Raw genomic sequence first — 27,353 nt, 5'->3', positions numbered from 1 at the left:
ACAGGCAGGAGTGAAACAAGAGTGTGTCATTCTCTGTGTGACAGACAGAAGATAAAGAGACTGTAATGCGCAGAGTTGTGGAAACAACTTCTCTCTAATCCTTTCATCATGTGACTCATAGTAATAATCACTTCATAATGAAGAGACAAAGGCGGGAGGAAGGAGCAGTGGTCACTCAGTCTGTCCACAGAGCTGCACTGACACACACACACACACCTCAGTGGAATCCTGCGGTAAGTGGAAAACAACTGACAGTCAGTTTATGCTTCTTACATGTGATTTGACTGTAGATTCTCACTTATCCAGGTCATAGTTGTCCAAAAGTCACTGAATCAGTGTTTTTGATGTGTTTTATTTCAACAAAACAAGATTAACAACAAATGTAAGTTAGTATTAAGAGATGTAAAATAATTTTATTAAAAAAGGAGTAGGAAGAATTCATTGTCTACAGCTTTATCCTCCACATGAGGTTCACTGGAGCTATTTATTCAAATATATCAAAGTTTTTTCTTTCTTTTTACAAATGATTCAAAAGTAATTATTTGCTTTCATCTTTCTGTTCAGACTGTTTTTCCACAGACTCACTCCAGACTATTATTTATTGAAATGTGGTTTTATTTATATTCAGCAGCTGCTCCTGGTCAGTGAACTGTCATTGGTTATTAAGCTGTTTGTTGTAATTATTTAAACAAAACCAAAAAAAAAAAACTAATGGACAAAGTTAATTGTAAGCTTGGAAAAATTGCTGGACACAGTCGTCATCACATATTCAAATGCAAATGAGGCGGTGAATCACCGCCGGGAGATTTGTTCTATAAGAACACTCACAAACTCTGCATGTTTTGCTCTCAGGGTCTGACACAGAGCAGAGGTGAAGCTCTGCAGAGCCGCGGAGAAGAACACGACATCCACCAAGGTTCGTTTATTGTGAAGGAGAAGAAGAAGAAGACGCTGAGATCATATGATGTCTGTTGTGGGCGCGCAGCCTTTCATCAAACCAATGCAGCCGCCGCCTTCTGTCTCTCCCGGCATCCAGAGGAGACACACGCTCCCCGCGAGCGAAGTGCGACCGCTCAACACGCAAGATGCGATCAGCGTGTTTGAAATCGAGCGAGAAGGTGAGTAAATCGACTGTTATCTCAGCAGAAAAAGCCACAGGAGCAAGAAAGACGCGGTGGCGCAGACGGAGCTCATGCTGTGCGTAAAAACACACTAAACGCAACGAAACATTTATTTGTTAACATTTCATTCAGTCACTTACTTTTGTTTGTTATCATAATGTGTCCTTGCTGTATTTGTATCGTGTTTACTGGACGCGTATTGATCGGTTTTCGCCGCATCCACTCTGCGTAAAAGTTGTGCCAAAACCATTTACGCACGGGCCAATCTCTCTCTCCCTCCTCCTTCTGTTTCTTCCAGCCTTTATCTCAGTGTCAGGTGATTGTCCTCTCCACCTGGACGAGGTGCGTCACTTCCTCACGCTGTGTCCGGAGCTGTCTATGGGATGGTTTGAGGAGGGAAGACTGGTGGCGTTCATCATCGGCTCTCTCTGGGACCAGGACAGACTCACAACGGTAAGCATGCATGTCCCGCCCTCATCCCTCTCTCTCTCAAATAAAGTTAAATACATTTAAAGGTGCATTATGTAATAAATCTAAAGCAACTGGCCATAAAATCCTCCTAATATGTCACAGAGACTCAGGAATAATGTTCATATAACAAACTGAACTCACCAACAACAACAGTACAGACAAAATATTTGCATTAAAAGAAATATTTTGCAGACTGCAAATCATGTTTATGTTTTGAAATCCTGTTTTGGCATGTGGCGCCACCTACCGTTGTCTACCAATCATTGCAGTTACTAGAGTCTCAGCTGCAGAGCAACCACAGGTTGCCAGTTACATCAGAAAAGGAAACCTAAAAGACCTCGGTATTTTGAATTTGAATGTAGAAACCGTTTTTGGCCACATTCTTACATATGGCACCTTTAAATAAAAAAGTACAGGACTCGTGACTTCTATAAACTTTGTGAACTCCAGGAGGCGCTGACTCTCCACAAACCCCGCGGCTCCACCGTCCACATCCACGTCCTCGCCGTCCATCGCACCTTCAGACAACAGGGCAAGGGTCCCATCCTGATGTGGCGCTACCTGCAGTACCTGCGCTGTCTGCCCAGCGTGCGCCGAGCGGTGCTCATGTGCGAGGACTTCCTGGTTCCCTTCTACCGCAAGTCGGGCTTTAAAGTGCAAGGACGCTGCGCCATCACCGTGGCCAACCTGACCTTCACAGAGATGTGGTATCCCATCAGCGGCCACGCGTACATGCGCCGCAACAGCGAAGCGATCCGCTTCCCTCAGCATTCGCTGACGCTGCCGCTGACAAAGACTGAGGAACACGTTGCTGCTGCTGCTGCTGCTGCTGCTGCTGCTGCTGCTGATGTGTGAATGACTGTCCTCTCTGACATCAGACACCTGCTCTCTTTGTCTCTCGTTTAAATAAAGCAGTGATGTGATCTGTGAGATCCAGGGATTTAAAGTTGCTGCTCAAAACTCTTGTTTGTGTTTGTAATCAAATCACAAACTGAAGCTCATCAGTCCATGACAGAGGCGTGCACAGACGTTTTAGGGGCCAGGGGCTTAAGTGAAAATGGGTAAAGTTGTTGTGGGGGGGAAAAGCATTTACTACCAGATCAAATGACTCGTGCTCAATGCATGTGGGTTTTTAGCGGCTTTTGGGCGTGTTTCCACTCAGCGGAACAGTTCGGTACAGTATGGATTTTTTGCGTTTCCGTTAGGAATGATACCAAAATAACTGGTATGGTACAGGTGGAGCGTGACCCATGACAGTCAGCTGATTGGGCGACAGGAAAGCGGTGTTTTTGTAACATTTGCAGTCAATTCTCCTACAAAGCTCGACGTCTTGCTGAGACAAAAGAGCTGCTGGACGTCCTCCTGTTGTCAGCTTTGCACGCTGTGTATCTCCATGCCTGACCCAGGGGTTTTGCCATTCCAAACTGTACCGTACTGTACCAACGCGATCTGTACCATGATGGAAACACGGCGTTAGGCTCAGCGGCAACAGAATGATTTCTTCCTCATCTTCTGCTTCATTTTTAGCAGCCTGTCCTTTAGCGCTCAGTATTTTTATTCTTCCGTTGATTGGCTCAAGTAAAACACTGTGGCCACGTTTACCGAGCGTAACATTTTCACTGAGCTTCAAGGAGGAGTTGTTTTTCTTCAGTTTGTTTCCAACATTGGTGTTAATCACCTTTTTTTTTAAGTGGGTCACAGGTTTAAAACTTGCTCGTCTTAGTGCCACAGAGACCGTAAACATCTATGTATTCATTTTAAATAACATTCACTCATGCTTTTTTACAACTCTTTGGACGATAATATACAAAAGCAAATGAAGAGTGGCCACTTTGTGTGAACGTCTCTTACTGTGTACGATTGTGATGATCTGTCACTCTGTTAGTGGCTCACCTTGTACAGGTCCAGAGGATCGCGTGTTGAGCGCGTAATTCTGTAAATTTTGCGTGCGGTGCGTTTGACTGACGACGATGTGGATTTGTCCAGTGTAAGCCGTCCCCTGCTTTGCGCCTTGCTGGCCTTCCTTCACAGCTGTGGACTGACGTCAGGCCTTAGGCTCCTGCGGCTCTTATTAGGCAGCTTTAGCTGCTGTGAACGGTGAGGGATTTAGAAGAGGATCCGTTCATCGGTTAGACTGCGTTCAATGAGCAGGCTTTTGTTTGGTTAGACGCTGTGTCACTTTGTGAGGTCAGGACTTTGTCTTGTGATGATTTTTTTTTTTTCTTTTCTAAGTGTTGCATTATCACACTTTCAATCAAATAAAATGTTTTCTACTGTTTTGTAAATTGAAAACAAAAGAATGTCACTTCTTTTTCCACTACATACATCGTCTAGTGCATGAGACATCAGTGATTTAATGAATGAGACTTAGCATAGACAATGTGTGTGTGTGTTCTTGTACTTGCGGCATGAGGACCAGTGAGGGTTTTTAACCAACAAAGTGAGGTCATTTTTACAAAGTGGGGACATTTTGGTCAGTCCTTTTTTTCAGCCCTGGTGTTTCACACACTTTTTGCTCTGGGGCTCCACCTGCAGACATTTTTATGGTACTGCACCTAGTAGTTCTTTATAGATGTCATTCATGAAGTAGATATTTGTAATTGTGTTGATTTATAAAGTAGAAACGCTGGTCCTCACTTTGTCAGCACTTTTACCTGGTCCTCAGTATGCAGCAAGTACAAGAATGTGTGTGTGCGTGCGTGCGTGTGTGTGTGTGCGTGTGCATGTGTGTGTGTGTGTGTGTGTGTGTGACTGGAGATTTAATCCATGACACAGTCACACACTCATGTCTAATCCACTAACATGTCAGGGGTGACCTCCTGTGAAGGTCAAACTGACTAATTATCTCAACAAATCACACACAATAGTTGTTCCCCAATGCTCTTATCAATAAATAAAACACAATAAAATGAGTAAAGAAAGAGGAGAAATGGGTACCACTCTGGCTTTTCTGCATGGGGTTTACATGTTCTCCCCGTGTGTGCATGGAATATGGGGATTAAGTAAATGAAACACTCTAAATTGACAATAGGTGTGAGTGTGTCAGCTGAGATTGCTGCAAGATCCCCCCCCCCCCTCCCCCTAAATGAGAGTCATTTTTCATTTGTTTTAACAGCGTGAGGAGGAAGTGTCTGCAGGATGGAGATATGGCCCACAGCAGCATTGGTTTCAGGATGATGCAGTCCAGCTGACATCTGTGATCTGTGAGCTTTACTACACTTTATCTCCTCTGGCAAAGAGAGTCAATGTATTTTAGGATCTGAGTCTGTTTGTGATGTTTTTTCCCACATTTATAATCACATTCAGTCGTAATATTAGAATCTGTTTGAGCTCTGATTTCTTTCTTTACACATTTGCTATTTACATGTTTTGTTTTATATTCTTTTTTACATCTTATAGACATCTGTTTAGTCCTAGTTGTATTCCTTTTTCCCAAAATAATAAAATAAATAAATAATATTGACACTGATTTTAATGTTAATTTTAAATGTGCATTATGTAATAAATCTAAAGCAACAGGCCATAAAATCCTCCTATGTCACAGAGACTCAGGAATAATGTTCATATAACAAACTGAACTCACCAACAACAACAGTACAGACAAAATATTTGCATTAAAAATAATCTTTTGCAGACTGCAAATCATGTTTATGTTTTCATCTTTTGGCATGTGGCGCCACCTACCGCCGTCCACCAATCATTGCAGTCAGTAGAGTCTCAGCTGCGGAGCAACCACGGGTTGCCAGTTATGTCAGAAAACGAAACCTCAAAGACCTTAGTATTTTGAATTTTAGCATAGTAACCGTTTTTGGCCACATTCTTACATATGACACCTTTAATGTTAATCCTTATATAAATGTACCACTTGTATATAAACTCTTGGGAGGTAGAAGGTTGTTTGTCTCCATCTCAGCTACCATAGGATGAAAGGTGGGGTCGCACCCTGGATACAATTCTATTGCTGTTATTTTTAAATATGTTATGTTACCGTTTGAAGACGTAAATAAGGCACTCACTGACAGCTTTTCTGTTTTAATTGCAGGGCGCAGATGAGGCGTTATGACCATGCTCATTGTCAAAGGGTTAAACCATTTGCAGTGCTCGGAATAATAATAATAATAATAATGATAAACCAGCAGAACAAAAAAAGGAGCTACCAATTATGACGTACATCACCCAGAATTTATTTCCAAGGCAGTCATTACGACTCCACTCAGTGAACCAGCACACAGACGAGGATCCATTCATTCAGGAAACAGCTTTTTCACTTTGCCGTCAATGCGAGGTCAACAGTGCACGCTGAGGTGTAATGACACCACCCCCACCTCCCCCCAACCCGTAGACGCAGAGTGGGGCCACATTAGCCTCCAGACAGGCTCATGTGCTGTAATCCCACAAAGTCCTTTCAGTCACCAGGTAATCTCATCCCAGCTGAGATATGCTGCATATTCCCACAACATCAACGCCGTTTACTGTAACCCACACAGTGGAGTCAGTCGGGGAGGTCTGTGTGACCATGGGTTCATGTACTTTCACACCAATGAACAATGCTTTGTTGACCAGGTTTTAGCTGTAATTATGACCAACGGGTCCCCATATTAAATTATATTATTGTTACCAGTTTGTGCTTAAATGTTAAATAAGTCTTTGTTTTTAATTTGTCTTTTGTTTGAGCGAATTCATATTTGTCTGTCGTTCAGGAGGCTCAAACTTACCAAATTTAAATGTTAAAGGTGCAATATGTAAGAATGTGGCCAAAAAAGGTTACTACGCTCAAATTCAAAATACCGAGGTCTTTTAGGTTCGTTTTTGACGCAACTGGCAACCCATGGTTGCTCGGCAGCTGAGACTCTACTGACTGCAATGATTAGTAGACGGCAGTAGGTGGCGCCACATGCCAAAACATAAATATGATTTGCAGTCTGCAAAATAATTTTTTTTAATGCAAATATTTTGTCTGTACTGTTGTTGTTGGTGTGTTCAGTTTGTTATATGAACATTATTCCTGAGTCTCTGTGACATATTAGGAGGATTTTATGGCCAGTTGCTTTAGATTTATTACATAATGCACCTTTAAATAAACAAGTTAAATCTCTAAACTTGCATAATTAATTTCTTGTTGGCAGAGCCATATCTTTGTAAAAAAAATAATAATAATAATGTGAATAATTATTCATTTTAACACTGACAACATAGATGTTCTTTTGTCAATGTATATATTGTTTTCTTTAAATTAATATCAATATCAACACATAAATATGGTTTATTTATAACGTGTACATTCAGCAGTGTACATGTGTACATGGTTGAACACGTCTCACGTTGACCCAGGAGTGCGACCTTGTGAACATCAGCACACATACATGCTTGAGTCATATTTAATCTGTATCCTTAATCCATCATTTCCCAGCATATTAACTCCACGTGGTTGACGAGAAGTGAGCAGCTACTGTATTTAGCCTTATGAGATATAGACTTAGATGCTGTAGATATTTACTGCTGAGAGGAGAAATATGCTTCATAGATTGTATATCCTTTGTGTTATTATTAATGCAATAACTTTAACAATATCAATCTTTATTATCTGGATATATTTGGACCTGACTCTAATTGCGTTGTGTGCCATTAAATATAGTAACGTTCAAGGAGTTTATTTGATGTATTATTTGTAAGTTTTAGTTGTATAAAATAATCACAGCAGTAGAATTTACCTATACTTCAAATTATAATGACCTAATGAAAAAGTCAGGGATATTCAAAGTTATTATTACTAATCCAGAATAATTAATATGATTTGAATGTCATGTGAACCCGTTTTTTGGTTTTTTTTGCAGTTCTAAAATAGACCTGATGGTGGCGCTAGAGGAAAACTCAGCAGCTCAAGAAGGTAAAAGGGTTTCTACTACTACTCTACAGTGTGTGTGTGTGTATGTGTACAGTCGCTGTTTTAAATAAGAGCAACAACAAAAACGAGCATGTGAAGTTTGTGGAGTTTAATAAACACTTTATTTATGAACACTTTACTGTCGTTTGAGGATGCATGAAAAACAATAAACTGTACCACGTAAAACATAAACATTACCCACGGGGAGAAAAAAAACACACACACATCAATTTTTCAACCAAAATTAAACGTTTTTCCAGTGTTTTCAAAGACGTCTGAGTAAGTGTACGACCCTATTGCTTTATCCTTCATTTCTTCACATGTAGAATTTCTCTCTCTCTCTCTCTCTCTCTCTCTCTCTCTCTAGCACCTGTGGCAAAAAAACATTGCACCTAAACCGTATATTTAAAGTTTCTTGTAAGACGAGTTAAATCGATAGTTGGAGTACGATGGAGCGTTCGCAGAATCTGTGGAGACGACGGGAAGCAGCAGGAGCCCGGTGCTGAGGTCTCTCTTACAGCGATCCATTGCCTCCTTGTACGTCATCTTCTCCTTGGTGATGGGGTCGACCAGCTCCTTCGTGTGAGACGCCTCTTTTTCCAGCTGACCGGCGGTCGCGCTGTCGATTATATTGCTAGCGAGAGCTTCTTGGACAGTAAGGCGACCTGCTTTCCTGGGATCCACCAGCCCACCAGTGAGATACTGAGCCTCCAGGTACCGTATGGCGTTTTCCTGGGTGATGTATCCTTTTTGTGCCGCCTGTCCGACGGCGAGGCGCTCTTTCGTCACGGGATCTTCCACTCCAGTGAAGGCTTTCTGGGCATTCAGAAGTTTATACATGTTGCCGTGGTCGATGAGGCCGTGTTCGGCTGCCTTGTGCACGGACAGTTTGTCCTTTTTGTTGATATCGACGATACCGCCCGAGGCTGCTTGTGCCTCGAGTAACTTGAGAGCCGTGTCGGTGTCGATGAGTTTGCGGGTGAGGGCGCTTCTCACGGACATGCGACTCTCTGTGGTGGTGTCAAAAACGCCGGAGATTGGAAAGTATTCGTCGCCGGCAGTGGGCGACATGGGAGACACCGGGGACATCGGGGTGGCCAAGTTGGTCATGCTGCCGCTGAGGCTCGTGTAGGAGGAAGATCTCCTCGTGGTCGACAGTTGGTTAAAGGGAGAGAGCGGAGCAGGTTTGGTTGGCGATTTTGGGATCACTAGCGGAGGGACAAAGGGCTTCTTGGTTTCCCCCGCGACGAGCAGGGCAAACTCAGAAATGGACATTTTCCCGTCCTTGAAGCGGCTCAAATCGTATTCGGTCAGGCGACCGCTCTTCAGCGCGTCCTTGACAGAGTACTGCTTCCCGCTCTTGCGATCCTGCAGAATCGTTGTGTCGCCGTCTGGGCCAGTGGAAGTGATCTCCTCCCAGTCGCACTCCAATTCTGCCAGGTTAATGTACTGGGTACGATCGATCATTCCCTGCAGGTAGGCGTCATAGGGCGACAGGTCTTTACCAGTTTCTGGATCAAGGATGGTGATCTTGGTGGAGAGGTTCGTCTCTCTGGTGTGAGTTTCTGAATGGTCGTCCTTCTGAAGGGTGTTCTGCAGCTCGATGATGTACGCCTCCTTCTGGTGTATTCTGTCTTTTTCGCTCAGGATCTCTCTCTCCAGCCGTTGGATTTCGGTTGAGGTCTTCAGACTGCGTTGCCGTGCGATCTGGGTCCTCTCACTCACCAGCTTGGTCTGCTGCTGGAAGCTGATGGTGATGCTCTGTCTTTGAGACTCCAGCATTTTGAGTTGCTTGAGAAGATCGTCTTTCTCTCGCTGCAGAGCGTCTCTGTTAGTGATGAGAGTTTTCTCCTCCTGAGTGGACACAGTCTTTGACGTGTTCAGATGTGTGATTTTGATGTTGATGCTTTGAACGTTGTCTTCCACGTCCCGCCTGAGGTTCCTCTCGTGTGACACGAGGTCTCTTAGACGTTCCCTTTCAGCCTCCACAGCCGGGTCTTTCTCCACACGAACAACCTCCCTGTAAACAACCTTCTCCAATGACTTTTCCTTTTGCAGAATTTCCAATTTCAACCTCAGGTTTCGGATTTCTCTCTCCAGTCGACTGATATTGTTGCCTTCTGTCTCCAATCCGACACGGATGTCATCGGTAAGTCTTTCCAACTTTGGATCCCTCTCCACTTTCAGGACCTCCTCAATAATGATCTTCTCCTCGACGGGGGCGGGAGCGTTTTCCAGTTCAAGAATGCGAGCCCTGATCTGCCTGAGCTCTGACTCCACTTGAATCTTCCTCTGACGATCGTCCATTTGAGCCAGGGTGCTCTCTCTCTCTTGAACCAGCGCCCTGAGCTGTCTGACCTCTAACTCCAGCTTCCTGCGGGTTTTCACTTCATCATCCAGGGACTTGTTCAACTTTTCGTGCTCTACGATCTGCTTGGGGTCTTTCTGAAGACGTACCGTCTCTTGCATGATGATCTTCTCCTCTGGCTTTTGCCTCTCAAGGACAATGTACTGGTTCTGAAGGTCAAAGAGCAACTCCTCCAAGCTGCGGCGCTGCTGGATCTCCTCTCGCACGTTTCTCCTCAGTCTGTCAGCCTCTTTTTCAAGGAGAGGATCGTTCTCATATTTGATCAATTCTCTGGTGACAAGTTTTGTCTCCACTTTGGATTTTTCAGCCTTCAGCTGGTCTCTCTCTTTGCGTAAGTGGGAGAGCAGCTCCAGGGTGGTGTCATAGTTGACTTGCAGACGTGAAACTTGGTTGCTCAGCCTCTGTAATTCCCTGACGACCTCTGGGCTTTTCTCTTCTTTGATCACTTCCTGCGTCACCTCTTTGTACTCCACTTTGGGTTTCTGAGCTCGTAAAGTAGTCACGGTTGTCGTGACTGTGGTGATTTCCCTCTCCGTGTTGGTTCGGTTTCGGCTACAGTCCTGCAGCTGCTTCTTCAGACGTACCAGCTCAAGTTCCGTTTCCGGGTCGATCCTGTAGATCTCGTTGATGATCTCTTTGACCTCAACCTTTTGCTTGAACCGCTCCACTTCGCTGTAACGTAGCTGAAGCGTGGTCAACTCCTTCATCAGTATCGCGTTCTCATCTTTCTCCTCCTCGAGAGCCATTCGTAATTTTTTGGATTCCTCGACTGAGTCAGGGTCTTGTTGGACTTGCTTCACCACCTTGGTGACTATCTTAGGCTGAATGGTGGGAATGACTCTTTCTAGTGTGTTTATCTGGCTCCTTGTGCTAAAGATGGTATCATTCAGGGACTTGCACCGGGACTCTTCCTCCGCGATATCTCCTTGGATTATGAAAACACCTTTCAGCATCTCTGGGTCCTTTTCAAGCCTCACGACCTCCTTCTTAACGATCTTCTGCCTGATTTTTGGTTTCTGCTGGGACAGAACTGTGATCTCAGATTTCACATGAATGGTTTCGGAGTCTCTCGTTTCTACTTCCAGTTGTATCCTGCGCATCTCCTCTCTAATCCTGACTGCCTCTTTGTCCAGCTGTGGGTCTCTCTCGTATTCAGTCAGCACCTTGGTCACCAGTTTAGGTTCAACTTTTGTGATCTGCGTTTCCATACTGAAAACCTTCTCGTTGTAAATTTCGATCTCTGAGCGGGTTCTTGACCTCTTAGATGATTCATCCTGGATGCGCTTTTTTAGGGACTCCAGTTCCAACTCCACTTTAGGGTCACGGTAGTACTGCACCACCTCCTTCTCTTGAAACCTCTCCACTCCTCTCCTGTTCTTCAGAGACACAAACCTTAGGCGGTACGTTTCCAGGTCTTTTTCGGCATGTAAGCGCCTAGTGATCTCCTCATTTAATTCCCTTTTCAGACTATCACTTGTCTCCAGGTCTCTCTGCTGACTCTGCAGCTGCAGCTGCTGATTTACAACGACCTGACTGACTCTCTCTTCATTCTGCACAGAAATAAAAGGACAAGAGGAACAGGTTTAGAAAAGGCGATTGTGAACACGCATATTGCTGATATTATTTGTGATTAATGACATCATACCCTGGCCATTATGATCTTTGTCATCCCCAACTGGTTGTTGAGCTGGTTGTTCTCGGCAGATACGGCAGAGTAGAGGTTGAGCAGATCTTTCTCCTTTAGCGGAAGCACAAGGCAAAGTTAGAGAAAAGTTAGAGTTTGATAATATTTGAGAAAAAGCATTCACTCAGTTAAGAGTTCATAAATTTTTACCTTTCTCTGCACAGCTTTAGCCAACGTTGCAGTCGGACGTTTTTTCAGAACCGGTTCGTCGTTGTCGTCGTCATCATCATCGTCATCGTCGTCGTCGTCATTCAGACTGCCACGGTAAGTGTTTGACTTAACATCGTACTCCTGAAATTAAATACGGGATATTAAACCTTTTATAGGGAATTGGCACACACACACACACTCACACACACACACACACACACACACACACACACACACACACATAACACGTATATATCTCAATACAACACAAAAGCTGATTGTTTTTGACAATAATGGTTGTGAATTATTGATCAATCTTTGTGGTGGTTTTAGTGTTTTATATTTATATATATATTTATATTGATTATTGACTTCTGTGTTTTATTGGTTTTACATTCAGTTTTTATTGTTTTTCTTTACATTGTTTCCTATCCTGTCTGTCTTCATGTATTCATGCGATGTAAAAGCACGTTGAATTCGGATTGGACTGGAAAATGTGCTCCACTTTTTAAAATGTTATTAAACTTTTTAGTTTAGATATTTAAGCACCTTTAAGATTTTTTGCTTTTGAAATATTTTATAAACATTTTGTTTATAAGATATAAGATTTATAGGATAAAACCTAATAAGTACTTTTTATTCCCACGCCACCAAGTAAAGCTGCAAATACAAATCAGAGCCTACTTTTTTATATATATTATGTGTTTACTTACCGTGTATGTATTTTTTCTAACTTTTAAAAAATTTCTCTTACCTTTTTAAGACGACCTTTTTACTCCTTTTACCTCTTTTAACACTTTAATATTCTTAAAATGTCCATTTCTTTAATTATCTTATAATCATATTTATCTATTTTACTTTGTTATCATTTGAATTATAAGAGTTACGTTGATTTCTGATAAATCTCTTTTGTTTTTAATCTTTTATGCTTCAGAGCGTGAACTCACGGTTAAGACGTTCTGCAAATCGTGTGAAAGTTCCTTGACTCGGTCCAAATCCTTTGATTTTCTCTTGATGTCCTCCACCACGATCTAAACACGAGACGGAATAGTAAGATCACGTCGTTGCAGAAACAGCTTCAGTCGGTTGAATTGACATTGGGATGTGTTTAATGTACGTGGAACAGTGTCACTCACCCTCTGAGAGTTCTGCTTGGCTGTGATCTGAGCCACATCATCTGTTGGTTTGATTGTGTTATTGGGCAAATTGACCAAGAAGAAATCCAGTGACTGTGAAGCGTTCTGGAAATCTTGGTTTTTATTGTTCGCCTCCTGTAGGAGATTAGCTCTGAAGCAAGATAAAGACAAGACTTAGACAATGCCTTTGACGGAGGAAGTGTAAAAAGATGCAAACATGCAGATGTTCCTCCCTCACCTGTCTTGGAGCTGATTATTGACATTGGAGAAGCGATTCTTCAGATGTTTCACCTCAGTCTCCTGACGGTAGATGTCAGGACAGTATTCATTGAAACTCTGCTGCATGGAACTGCAGGCCTGCTTCGTCAGGTCCAAGTCTTTGCCCAACTTGATCAACTCACTCTTCTTTGAAGCGACGTCCTTGTAAATATCCTGTTTTAATGGCACACAGACAAAGTTATAGGTGTTATTATTAATAATAATAATGTTCTCTATTAGTTTCCTGGCCGCAGGCTCCTCCTCACCTGCAGACGCTGGTTGCGACTCTGGAGGACGTTGGGCTGATCGAGGACGGTGCCGTCCTTCGCGAGCTGGTCCTCAAACCCAGAGACAAAGCCGTCCACGTTGTACATTTGTTTTTCCAGGAACATGGAGGCTGTAGCTCTGGTGACAGGAGAGAAATACTCAATACTGACAAACTGAATGACAGGTAAACTTGTAGAAAAAAATGAATATCTACTTCATCCACAGGATGATGCCCATTTTCACTTGGATTTTGTAAATATTTCTATTTCTAAATGTCTAGTGAAGGGGTGTCAAACTCATTTTCACTGAGGGTCACATCAGCATAATGGTTACCCTCAAAGAGCCAGATGTGACTGTCATACAGAATAAATGTAACTGAATATAATGTAAAATAAAGGTAAATACTACGTAACATATTGCTAAATAACGTCTTTCTGTATTTTTTTACTTATTCAATTTCACTCGTCGCTTTATACATATACAATGATACACTGCGTTCTAGTGGCAGTGCTATCACTTTGCAGGTAACGCACTCGCCATGCATTGTGGGAAATGTAGTTTATGGTCAACGCACGCCTTAAAGCAGCATTGACCTATTTTAACACAGACCAATTAATCACTCGCGGGCCACATAAAATGACGTGGCGGGCCACATCTGGCCCCCGGGCCTTGAGTTTGACACATGTGGTCTAGTGTGTAACATGTAGCAGGGTCTATTGGTAGAAAATGAATAAACTACCCATAAGTATGTTCGTTTAAGTGTATAACTGCTTTAAAGTAAAAAAAAAATAATGTTTTTTATGTCTAGGCTACTTAAGGCAAGGACCTTACTCTATGGAGGCGGCCATTTTGTGCTACCATGTTTCTACAGTAGCCTGAATGGACAAAACTGCCAGTGTTTGTTTTGCTTTTAGGAAGATTACTAAACAGAGAAGAAAAACGGCTTCACCAACCCAACGCAAGAACCGACTAAGACTATTGTTTATACCTTATATCTAGTGTCGTTGCCTCATGCCACCATTAGATGTCGCTAATTCTTACTGGAAAGCTCAAATTATTTTTGCATGAACAAAAATGGCATCACTGCGATGTCAATGTGATCTTACTTTTTATCATAAATAGTAATAAGTGAGTCAATGTCATCGAGCTTGTTGTTGGCAGCGTTGAGTTTCAGCGGCAGCGTCGAGGCGATGGGTCCCACAGGAGTCTTGGCCACGATGGGCCCCATCTCTCTCTGGACTCTTGCCTTCTCCGCCTCCAGCCTCCGAGCACTCTGAGCAGATTTCTGTCAGGGCGAGTATAGGAAATAACATTTATGAAGGAAATGTGACGATGAAACGGCAAAATAGATGATTTTATTAAGGCGTCGATGTGTCCGTGTTCACCTCTTGCTCTTGCAGTCTGTTGGCCAGGTCCTGCGTGGGGCTGCGGTTGTCAATCGGAGATCTGACCCGGCTCTGGACCTCTTTCTGAACCCTGTCCAGGGATCGATTGATGTTGTCTAAGTCACTGGCGAGCTCTGCAACTCTGGGATCTTCCGGAGCACTTTTCACTGGAGCTGAGGACGAGTGAAAACAATCATGTGATCCAAAAATATTGACTGTGCTGTGATGATGAACTGTACATGCATTGACTGTCATATTTTAGGGGTGGGGGAAAAATTTTGAAAAAAAAAAATATATATATATATATATATATTTTTTTTTAACGTTTTTGTCAAATTTTGGACCTAATTTTTTTTTTTTTCAAATGAGTCACTGTAGAGTTGTTAGCACTTATAATTTTATAGTAATCTTGTTTTTACGACGTACTAATAATAGCTTCTCCTTAACAATGAGAAGCAGTATTTTGTTTTTATGCCTTTAAAACTTTTGAACAGACTCCTTCTACTTCTACCTACTTATCACATCTGATGGCGTTTTGTTTTTCCAGAGCTTTTAAGAAGCTCTGACATATCATGCAATATCTTTGTGTTTGTTTCTTTATCTTATCGACTTTCAAACCTTTTGATTCCAACTGAGATTGTTTTAAACCTGTGTTATTTGCAGTGTCCTTTCGTTGTTTTAACGTTTCCCGCCGTTCTATCTCTACTCTGCTGTGTTCAAACTATTTAAATTGTTTTCTGTAAAGTTTTCTGCAGTATGTCTATGAATGAACGTGTGTTTTCCTCTCACCTGCCCTCTGAGGACGAACCACCTCCACTGTAGCATTCCTAAAAGAGGTCATTAAAGTCGATCTACGGCTCTTCAGGTTGCTCAGTTCTCTGTCCAGGCTGATCACACACACACACACACACACAGGATGAAGACGGTTAAAGGTGCCATATGTAAGAATGTGGCCAAAATCAGTTACTACATTTAAATTCAAAATACCGACGTCTTTTAGGTTTCGTTTTCTGACGTAACTGGCCGCTGAGACTCTACTGACTGCAATGACTGGTAGATGGCGGTAGGTGGCGCCACATGCCAAAACATGATTTCAAAACATAAACATGATTTGCTAAATATTTTTTTAATGCAAATATTTTGTCTGTACTGTTGTTGTTGGTGAGTTCAGTTTGTTATATGAACATTATTCCTGAGTCTCTGTGACATATTAGGAGGATTTAATGGCCAGTTGCTTTAGATTTATACATAATGCACCTTTAATAAACCTCGGTTTCAGGGTTGTTTGATAAGACACTGAGAGTTTGTATCTGTACCTGTTCACTTTCTCCACTGCCTCAGTGTCAGGAGGTGGGATCACGAAACAAGCCCCTGGAAGAGTTTTGACTTTCCCCGAGCTGGTCTGAAGCTCCCAGTCCTTATTGTCAGCGTTGGACCTCAGAGTGAGCTTCTCACCACGCTTCACTGTGTCCTGAACACACGCAGAAGAAATAAAGACGTTGGAAACAGGAACAGCTTTGTTTTTTTGTTGTTTTTTTTACCACGTTGTCACACGCCTCCTGATCCTTTACCTCCTCATCGGCCCAGTCACACAGCGCCACAGCAGTAGTGGCTTTGCTGGGCCTCAGGCGTCGTAACTTCAGAGGCATGATGCTGCTGCTGTTTTCCTTGAGGAAGGCCAGACGTTGCTCATTCCTCTTCACTGCTGGTTCATCTCCCTGAAGGCCAGATTGAGTTCAATCAACAGTTAAGCCTGATAAGACCATCAGTCTATTAGGTATACATTCAGATTAACAGATTCTTTCTTTCAACATTTATTTCTGATTTTGGACGAAAAAATGTAGCATGACATTGAGGTCGACGACATAGTATAGTATGACGTTTTGGTCACATTTTGGGCAAAAAAAAATGCGAATTTTTTTTCTGATTTTATAGGGCATAGTATAGTATGTTGTTTTTGTCAAATTTTGGACCAATTTTTTTTTTTTTAAATTGTCACACTATGGACGACAGTATAGTAGGACGTACTACATAGTATATTCTGAGGTTTTTGTCAAGTTTTGGACCAAAAAAACGTTTTTCATAAAATTTGTCAGATTTTGGACGACATAGTATAGTATGTCGTTTTTGTCAAATTTTGGACCAATTTTTTTTTCAACAAATGGTCACATTATGGACACCATAGTATAGTAGGACGTACTACATAGTATAGTATGACGTTTTTGTCAAGTTTTGGACCAAAAAAACGTTTTTCATAAAATTTGTCACATTATGGAAGATATAGTATAGTAGGACGTACTACATAGTATAGTATGACGTTTTTGTCAAGTTTTGGACCAAGAAAACGTTTTTCAAACATTTGTCAGATTTTGGACGACATAGTATAGTATGTCGTTTTTGTCAAATTTTGGACCAATTTTTTTTTTTCAAAAAATGGTCACATTATGGAAGATATAGTATAGTATGAAGTACTACATAGTATAGTATGACGTTTTTGTCAAGTTTTGGACCAAAAAAACGTTTTTCATAAAATTAGTCAGATTTTGGACGACATAGTATAGTATGTCGTTTTTGTCAAATTTTGGACCAATTTTTTTTTTCAAAAAATGGTCACATTATGGACACCATAGTATAGTAGGACGTACTACATAGTATAGTATGACGTTTTTGTCAAGTTTTGGACCAAAAAAAGTTTTTCATAAAATTTGTCAGATTTTGGACGACATAGTATTTCGTATGTCGTTTTTGTCAAATTTTGGACACATTTTTTTTTTTCAAAAAATGGTCACATTATGGAAGATATAGTATAGTATGAAGTACTACATAGTATAGTATGACGTTTTTGTCAAGTTTTGGACCAAGAAAACGTTTTTCAAACATTTGTCAGATTTTGGACGACATAGTATAGTATGTCGTTTTTGTCAAATTGTGGACCTCTTTTTTTTTTTCAAAAAATGGTCACATTATGGAAGATATAGTATAGTAGGAAGTACTACATAGTATAGTATGACGTTTTTGTCAAGTTTTGGACCAAGAAAACGTTTTTCATAAAATTTGTCAGATTTTGGACGACATAGTATAGTATGTCGTTTTTGTCAAATTTTGGACCAATTTTTTTTTTTCAAAAAATGGTCACATTATGGAAGACATAGTATAGTAGGAAGTACTACATAGTATAGTATGACGTTTTTGTCGAGTTTTGGACCAAGAAAAAGTTTTTCAAACATTTGTCAGATTTTGGACAACATTGTATAGTATGTCGTTTTTGTCAAATTTTGGACCAATTTTTTTTTTTCAAAAAATGGTCACATTATGGAAGATATAGTATAGTATGAAGTACTACATAGTATAGTATGACGTTTTTGTCAAGTTTTGGACCAAAAAAACGAGTTTCAAAAAATTTGTCAGATTTTGGACGACATAGTATATAGTATGTCGTTTTTGTCAAATTTTGGACCAATTTTTTTTTTCAACAAATGGTCACATTATGGACACCATAGTAAAGTAGGACGTACTACATAGTATAGTATGACGTTTTTGTCAAGTTTTGGACCAAAAAAACGTTTTTCATAAAATTTGTCAGATTTTGGACGACATAGTATAGTATGTCGTTTTTGTCAAATTTTGGACCAATTTTTTTTTTCAAAAAATGGTCACATTATGGACACCATAGTATAGTAGGACGTACTACATAGTATAGTATGACGTTTTTGTCAATTTTTGGATCAAGAAAACGTTTTCAAAAAATGGTCACATTATGGACACCATAGTATAGTAGGACGTACTACATAGTATAGTATGACGTTTTTGTCAAGTTTTGGACCAAGAAAACGTTTTTCAAAAATTTGTCAGATTTTGGACGACATAGTTTTGTATGTCGTTTTTGTCAAATTGTGGACCATTTTTTTTTTTCAAAAAATGGACACATTATGGACACCATAGTATACTTGGACGTACTACATAGTATAGTATGACGTTTTTGTCAAGTTTTGGACCAAAAAAACGAGTTTCAAAAAATTTGTCAGATTTTGGACGACATAGTATAGTATGTCGTTTTTGTCAAATTGTTGACCATTTCTTTTTTTCAAAAAATGGTCACATTATGGACACCATAGTATAGTAGTACGTACTACATAGTATAGTATGACGTTTTTGTCAAGTTTTGGACCAGGAAAAGGTTTTTCAAAAAATTAGTCAGATTTTGGACGACATAGTATAGTATGTCGTTTTTGTCAAATTTTGGACCAATTTTTTTTTTCAAAAAATGGTCACATTATGGACAACATAGTATAGTAGGACGTACTACATAGTATAGTATGACGTTTTTGTCAAGTTTTGGACCAAAAAAACGTTTTTCATAAAATTAGTCAGATTTTGGACGACATAGTACAGTATGTCGTTTTTGTCAAATTGTGGACCATTTCTTTTTTTCAAAAAATGGTCTTATTATGGACACCATAGTATAGTAGGACGTACTACATAGTATAGTATGACGTTTTTGTCAAGTTTTGGACCAGGAAAAGGTTTTTCAAAAATTTGTCAGATTTTGGACGACATAGTATAGTATGTCGTTTTTGTCAAATTGTGGACCTTTTTTTTTTTCAAAAAATGGTCACTTTATGGACACCATAGTATAGTAGGACGTACTACATAGTATAGTATGACGTTTTTGTCAAGTTTTGGACCAAGAAAACGTTTTTCAAACATTTGTCAGATTTTGGACGACATAGTATAGTATGTCGTTTTTGTCAAATTTTGGACCAATTTTTTTTTTTCAAAAAATGGTCACATTATGGACACCATAGTATAGTAGGAAGTACTACATAGTATAGTATGACGTTTTTGTCAAGTTTTGGACCAAGAAAACGTTTTTCAAACATTTGTCAGATTTTGGACGACATAGTATAGTATGACGTTTTTGTCAAATTGTGGACCTTTTTTTTTTTTTCAAAAAATTGTCACATTATGGACACCATAGTATAGTAGGGCGTACTACATAGTATAGTATGACGTTTTTGTCAAGTTTTGGACCAGGAAAAGGTTTTTCAAAAAATTAGTCAGATTTTGGACGACATAGTATAGTATGTCGTTTTTGTCAAATTGTGGACCAATTTTTTTTTTCAAAAAAAGGTCACATTATGGAAAATATAGTATAGTAGGAAGTACTACATAGTATAGTATGACGTTTTTGTCAACTTTTGGACCAAGAAAACGTTTTTCAAACATTTGTCAGATTTTGGACGACATAGTATAGTATGTCGTTTTTGTCAAATTGTGGACCAATTCTTTTTTTCAAAAAATTGTCACATTATGGACAACATAGTATAGTAGGACGTACTACATAGTATAGTAGGACGTTTTTGTCAAGTTTTGGACCAAGAAAACGTTTTTCAAAAAATTTGTCAGATTTTGGACGACATAGTATATAGTATGTCGTTTTTGTCAAATTGTGGACCATTTTTTTTTTTTTTTAAATGGTCACATTATGGAAGATATAGTAAAGTAGGACGTACTATATAGTATAGTATGACGTTTTTGTCAAGTTTTGGACCAAGAAAACGTTTTTCAAAAAATTAGTCAGATTTTGGACGACATAGTATAGTATGTCGTTTTTGTCGAATTTTGGACCAATTCTTTTTTTTCAAAAAATTGTCACATTATGGAAGATATAGTATAGTAGGACGTACTACATAGTATAGTATGACGTTTTTGTCAAATTGTGGACCAAATTTCTTTTTCAAAAAATGGTCACATTATGGACAACATAGTATAGTAGGACGTACTACATAGTATAGTATGTCGTTTTTGTCAAATATTGGACCAATTTTTTTTTTCAAAAAATGGTCACATTATGGAAGATATAGTATAGTAGGACGTACTACATAGTATAGTATGACGTTTTTGTCAAGTTTTGGACCAAAAAAACGTTTTTCATAAAATTTGTCAGATTTTGGACGACATAGTATAGTATGTCGTTTTTGTCAAATTGTGGACCATTCTTTTTTTTTCAAAAAATGGTCACTTTATGGACACCATAGTATAGTAGGACGTACTACATAGTATAGTATGACGTTTTTGTCAAGTTTTGGACCAAGAAAACGTTTTTCATAAAATTAGTCAGATTTTGGACGACATAGTATAGTATGTCGTTTTTGTCAAATTGTGGACCATTTCTTTTTTTCAAAAAATGGTCTTATTATGGACACCATAGTATAGTAGGACGTACTACATAGTATAATATGACGTTTTTGTCAAGTTTTGGACCAGGAAAAGGTTTTTCAAAAATTTGTCAGATTTTGGACGACATAGTATATAGTATGTCGTTTTTGTCAAATTGTCGACCTTTTTTTTTTTCAAAAAATGGTCACTTTATGGACACCATAGTATAGTAGGACGTACTACATAGTATAGTATGACGTTTTTGTCAAGTTTTGGACCAAGAAAACGTTTTTCAAACATTTGTCAGATTTTGGACGACATAGTATAGTATGTCGTTTTTGTCAAATTTTGTACCAATTTTTTTTTTTCAAAAAATGGTCACATTATGGACACCATAGTATAGTAGGAAGTACTACATAGTATAGTATGACGTTTTTGTCACGTTTTGGACCAAGAAAACGTTTTTCAAACATTTGTCAGATTTTGGACGACATAGTATAGTATGTCGTTTTTGTCAAATTGTGGACCTTTTTTTTTTTTCAAAAAATTGTCACATTATGGACACCATAGTATAGTAGGACGTACTACATAGTATAGTATGACGTTTTTGTCAAGTTTTGGACCAAAAAAACGTTTTTCATAAAATTAGTCAGATTTTGGACGACATAGTATAGTATGACGTTTTTGTCAAGTTTTGGACCAGGAAAAGGTTTTTCAAAAAATTAGTCAGATTTTGGACGACATAGTATAGTATGTCGTTTTTGTCAAATTGTGGACCAATTTTTTTTTTCAAAAAAAGGTCACATTATGGAAAATATAGTATAGTAGGAAGTACTACATAGTATAGTATGACGTTTTTGTCAACTTTTGGACCAAGAAAACGTTTTTCAAACATTTGTCAGATTTTGGACGACATAGTATAGTATGTCGTTTTTGTAAAATTTTGGACCAATTTTTTTTTTCAAAAAATTGTCACATTATGGACACCATAGTATAGTAGGACGTACTACATAGTATAGTATGACGTTTTTGTCAATTTTTGGACCAAGAAAACGTTTTCAAAAAATGGTCACATTATGGACACCATAGTATAGTAGGACGTACTACATAGTATAGTATGACGTTTTTGTCAAGTTTTGGACCAAGAAAACGTTTTTCAAAAATTTGTCAGATTTTGGACGACATAGTTTTGTATGTCGTTTTTGTCAAATTGTGGACCTTTTTTTTTTTTCAAAAAATGGACACATTATGGACACCATAGTATACTTGGACGTACTACATAGGTATAGTATGACGTTTTTGTCAAGTTTTGGACCAAAAAAACGAGTTTAAAAAAATTTGTCAGATTTTGGACGACATAGTATAGTATGTCGTTTTTGTCAAATTGTTGACCATTTCTTTTTTTCAAAAAATGGTCACATTATGGACACCATAGTATAGTAGTACGTACTACATAGTATAGTATGACGTTTTTGTCAAGTTTTGGACCAGGAAAAGGTTTTTCAAAAAATTAGTCAGATTTTGGACGACATAGTATAGTATGTCGTTTTTGTCAAATTTTGGACCAATTTTTTTTTTCAAAAAATAGTCACATTATGGACAACATAGTATAGTAGGACGTACTACATAGTATAGTATGACGTTTTTGTCAAGTTTTGGACCAAAAAAACGTTTTTCATAAAATTAGTCAGATTTTGGACGACATAGTATAGTATGTCGTTTTTGTCAAATTGTGGACCATTTCTTTTTTTCAAAAAATGGTCTTATTATGGACACCATAGTATAGTAGGACGTACTACATAGTATAGTATGACGTTTTTGTCAAGTTTTGGACCAGGAAAAGGTTTTTCAAAAATTTGTCAGATTTTGGACGACACAGTACAGTATGTCGTTTTTGTCAAATTGTGGACCTTTTTTTTTTCAAAAAATTGTCACTTTATGGACACCATAGTATAGTAGGACGTACTACATAGTATAGTATGACGTTTTTGTCAAGTTTTGGACCAAGAAAACGTTTTTCAAACATTTGTCAGATTTTGGACGACATAGTATAGTATGTCGTTTTTGTCAAATTGTGGACCTTTTTTTTTTTTCAAAAAATTGTCACATTATGGACACCATAGTATAGTAGGACGTACTACATAGTATAGTATGACGTTTTTGTCAAGTTTTGGACCAAAAAAACGTTTTTCATAAAATTAGTCAGATTTTGGACGACATAGTATAGTGTGACGTTTTTGTCAAATTGTGGACCAATTTTTTTTTTCAAAAAAAGGTCACATTATGGAAAATATAGTATAGTAGGAAGTACTACATAGTATAGTATGACGTTTTTGTCAACTTTTGGACCAAGAAAACGTTTTTCAAACATTTGTCAGATTTTGGACGACATAGTATAGTATGTCGTTTTTGTCAAATTGTGGACCTCTTTTTTTTTTTCAAAAAATGGTCACATTATGGAAGATATAGTATAGTAGGAAGTACTACATAGTATAGTATGACGTTTTTATCAAATTTTGGACCAATTTTTTTTTCAAAAAATGGTCACATTATGGACAACATCGTATAGTAGAACGTACTACATAGTATAGTATGACGTTTTTGTCAAGTTTTGGACCAAAAAAACGTTTTTCATAAAATTTGTCAGATTTTGGACGACATGGTATATATAGTATGTCGTTTTTGTCATATTGTGGACCATTTTTTTTTTCAAAAAATGGTCACATTATGGACACCATAGTATAGTAGGACGTACTACATAGTATAGTATGACGTTTTTGTCAAGTTTTGGACCAATTTTTTTTTTCAAAAAATGGTCACATTATGGAAGATATAGTATAGTAGGACGTACTACATAGTATAGTATGACGTTTTTGTCAAGTTTTTGACCAAGAAAATGTTTTTCAAAAATTTGTCAGATTTTGGACGACATAGTATAGTATGTCGTTTTTGTCAAATTGTGGACCATTTTGTTTTTCAAAAAATGGTCACATTATGGACACCATAGTATAGTAGGACGTACTACATAGTATAGTATGATGTTTTTGTCAATTTTTGGACCAAGAAAACGTTTTCAAAAAATGGTCACATTATGGACACCATAGTATAGTAGGACGTACTACATAGTATAGTATGACGTTTTTGTCAAGTTTTGGACCAAAAAAACGTTTTTCAAAAAATTTGTCAGATTTTGGACGACATAGTATAGTATGTCGTTTTTGTCAAATTTTGGACCAATTTTTTTTTTCAAAAAATGGTCACATTATGGAAGATATAGTATAGTAGGACGTACTACATAGTATAGTATGACGTTTTTGTCAAGTTTTGGACCAAAAAAACGTTTTTCAAAAAATTTGTCAGATTTTGGACGACATAGTATATAGTATGTCGTTTTTGTCAAATTGTGGACCATTTCTTTTTTTCAAAAAATGGTCTTATTATGGACACCATAGTATAGTAGGACGTACTACATAGTATAGTATGACGTTTTTGTCAAGTTTTGGACCAAAAAAATGGTTTTCAAAAAAATTGTCAGATTTTGGACGACATAGTATAGTATGTCGTTTTTGTAAAATTTTGGACCAATCTTTTTTTCCAAAAATCGTCACATTTTGGACGACATAGTATAGTATGGCGTACTACATAGTATAGTATGACGTTTTTGTCAAGTTTTGGACCAAAAAAATGGTTTTCAAAAAAATTGTCAGATTTTGGACGACATAGTATAGTATGTCGTTTTTGTCAAATTGTGGACAAATTCTTTTTTTCAAAAAATTGTCACATTATGGACAACATAGTATAGTAGGACGTACTACATAGTATAGTATGACGTTTTTGTCAAGTTTTGGACCAAAAAAACGTTTTTCATAAAATTTGTCAGATTTTGGACAACATAGTGTAGTATGTCGTTTTTGTCAAATTGTGGACCAATTTTTTTTTTCAAAAAATGGTCACATTATGGAAGATATAGTATAGTATGACGTACTACATAGTATAGTATGACGTTTTTGTCAAATTGTGGACAAATTCTTTTTTTCAAAAAATTGTCACATTATGGACAACATAGTAAAGTAGGACGTACTACATAGTATAGTATGACGTTTTTGTCAAGTTTTGGACCAAAAAAACGTTTTTCATAAAATTTGTCAGATTTTGGACGACATAGTATAGTATGTTGTTTTTGTCAAATTGTGGACCAATTTTTTTTTCAAAAAATGGTCACATTATGGACAATAGTATAGTAGGACATACTACATAGTATAGTATGACGCTTTTGTCAAGTTTTGGACCAAAAGAACGTTTTTCATAAAATTTGTCAGATTTTGGACGACATAGTATAGTATGTCGTTTTTGTCAAATTTTGGACCAATTTTTTTTTTCAAAAAATGGTCACATTATGGAAGATATAGTATAGTATGACGTACTACATAGTATAGTATGACGTTTTTGTCAACTTTTGGACCAAAAAAACGTTTTTCATATAATTAGTCAGATTTTGGACGAAATAGTATAGTATGTCGTTTTTGTCAAATTGTGGATCAATTTTTTTTTTCAAAAAATGGTCACATTATGGACAACATAGTATAGTAGGACGTACTACATAGTATAGTATGACGTTTTTGTCAAGTTTTGGACCAAAAAAACGTTTTTCAAAAATTTGTCAGATTTTGGACGACATAGTATAGTATGTCGTTTTTGTCAAATTTTGGACCAATTTTTTTTTTCAAAAAATGGTCACATTATGGAAGATATAGTATAGTATGACGTACTACATAGTATAGTATGACGTTTTTGTCAACTTTTGGACCAAAAAAACGTTTTTCATATAATTAGTCAGATTTTGGACGAAATAGTATAGTATGTCGTTTTTGTCAAATTGTGGACCATTTCTTTTTTCAAAAAATGGTCACATTATGGACACCATAGTATAGTAGGACGTACTACATAGTATAGTATGACGTTTTTGTCAAGTTTTGGACCAGGAAAAGGTTTTTCAAAAATTTGTCCGATTTTGGACGACATAGTATAGTATGTCGTTTTTGTCAAATTGTGGATCAATTTTTTTTTTCAAAAAATGGTCACATTATGGACAACATAGTATAGTAGGACGTACTACATAGTATAGTATGACGTTTTTGTCAAGTTTTGGACCAAAAAAACGTTTTTCAAAAATTTGTCAGATTTTGGACGACATAGTATAGTATGTCGTTTTTGTCAACTTTTGGACCAAGAAAACGTTTTTCAAACATTTGTCAGATTTTGGACGACATAGTATAGTATGTCGTTTTTGTCAAATTTTGGACCAATTTTTTTTTCTTCAAAAAATGTTCACATTTTGGAAGACATAGTATAGTATGACGTACTACATAGCATAGTATGACGTTTTGTCAAGTTTTGGACCAAAAAAAATGTTTTTCAAAAAAAATTTCAGATTTTGGACGACATAGTATAGTATGTCGTTTTTGTCAAATTGTGGACAAATTCTTTTTCTCAAAAAATTATCACATTATGGACAACATAGTATAGTAGGACGTACTACATAGTATAGTATGTCGTTTTTGTCATATTGTGGACCATTTTTTTTTTTTCAAAAAATAGTCACATTATGGACACCATAATATAGTAGGACGTACTACATAGTATAGTATGACGTTTTTGTCAAGTTTTGGACCAAAAAAACGTTTTTCAAAAAATTTGTCAGATTTTGGACGACATAGTATAGTATGTCGTTTTTGTCAAATTGTGGACCAATTCTTTTTTTCAAAAAATTGTCACATTATGGACAACATAGTATAGTAGGACGTACTACATAGTATAGTAGGACGTTTTTGTCAAGTTTTGGACCAAGAAAACGTTTTTCAAAAAATTTGTCAGATTTTGGACGACATAGTATATAGTATGTCGTTTTTGTCAAATTGTGGACCATTTTTTTTTTTTTTTAAATGGTCACATTATGGAAGATATAGTAAAGTAGGACGTACTATATAGTATAGTATGACGTTTTTGTCAAGTTTTGGACCAAGAAAACGTTTTTCAAAAAATTAGTCAGATTTTGGACGACATAGTATAGTATGTCGTTTTTGTCGAATTTTGGACCAATTCTTTTTTTTCAAAAAATGGTCACATTATGGAAGATATAGTATAGTAGGACGTACTACATAGTATAGTATGACGTTTTTGTCAAATTGTGGACCAAATTTTTTTTTTCAAAAAATGGTCACATTATGGACAACATAGTATAGTAGGACGTACTACATAGTATAGTATGTCGTTTTTGTCAAATATTGGACCAATTTTTTTTTTCAAAAAATGGTCACATTATGGAAGATATAGTATAGTAGGACGTACTACATAGTATAGTATGACGTTTTTGTCAAGTTTTGGACCAAAAAAACGTTTTTCATAAAATTTGTCAGATTTTGGACGACATAGTATAGTATGTCATTTTTGTCAAATTGTGGACCAACATT

At 37.8% G+C, this 27,353-nt stretch overlaps 2 protein-coding genes across 2 annotated transcripts in view; one reads left to right on the top strand and one right to left on the bottom strand.

Annotated features, from left to right (window-relative positions):
• Positions 1–961: 961 nt before the first annotated feature.
• LOC310933111 (serotonin N-acetyltransferase-like) lies at positions 962–2,447 on the top strand (the record flags this gene model as incomplete). Its single annotated transcript, XM_083896533.1, has 3 exons — positions 962–1,118; positions 1,420–1,574; positions 2,043–2,447. 3 exons carry the CDS (start codon positions 962–964, stop codon positions 2,445–2,447), a joined length of 717 nt encoding a protein of 238 aa, XP_083752659.1.
• Positions 2,448–7,680: 5,233 nt separating this feature from the next.
• Positions 7,681–27,353, bottom strand: part of LOC310933110 (envoplakin-like) — a gene marked incomplete at its 5' end in the record, with an annotated part of 30,858 nt that continues 11,185 nt past the window's right edge. Inside the window, 12 exons of the mRNA XM_083896532.1 lie at positions 7,681–11,394; positions 11,490–11,582; positions 11,679–11,819; positions 12,626–12,709; positions 12,815–12,965; positions 13,053–13,246; positions 13,339–13,477; positions 14,446–14,624; positions 14,725–14,897; positions 15,514–15,611; positions 16,041–16,195; positions 16,296–16,442. Of these exons, the coding sequence (XP_083752658.1) occupies positions 7,882–11,394; positions 11,490–11,582; positions 11,679–11,819; positions 12,626–12,709; positions 12,815–12,965; positions 13,053–13,246; positions 13,339–13,477; positions 14,446–14,624; positions 14,725–14,897; positions 15,514–15,611; positions 16,041–16,195; positions 16,296–16,442 (5,067 nt within the window). The 3' untranslated portion in view covers positions 7,681–7,881. The remainder of the gene's footprint in view (positions 11,395–11,489; positions 11,583–11,678; positions 11,820–12,625; positions 12,710–12,814; positions 12,966–13,052; positions 13,247–13,338; positions 13,478–14,445; positions 14,625–14,724; positions 14,898–15,513; positions 15,612–16,040; positions 16,196–16,295; positions 16,443–27,353) is intronic.

This window comes from Microchirus variegatus (assembly GCF_963457635.1).
Source record: "Microchirus variegatus genome assembly, chromosome: 10".
In the NCBI taxonomy this organism is placed as follows: Eukaryota; Metazoa; Chordata; class Actinopteri; order Pleuronectiformes; family Soleidae; genus Microchirus; species Microchirus variegatus.
This window is presented reverse-complemented; position numbering and strand designations above follow the sequence as displayed.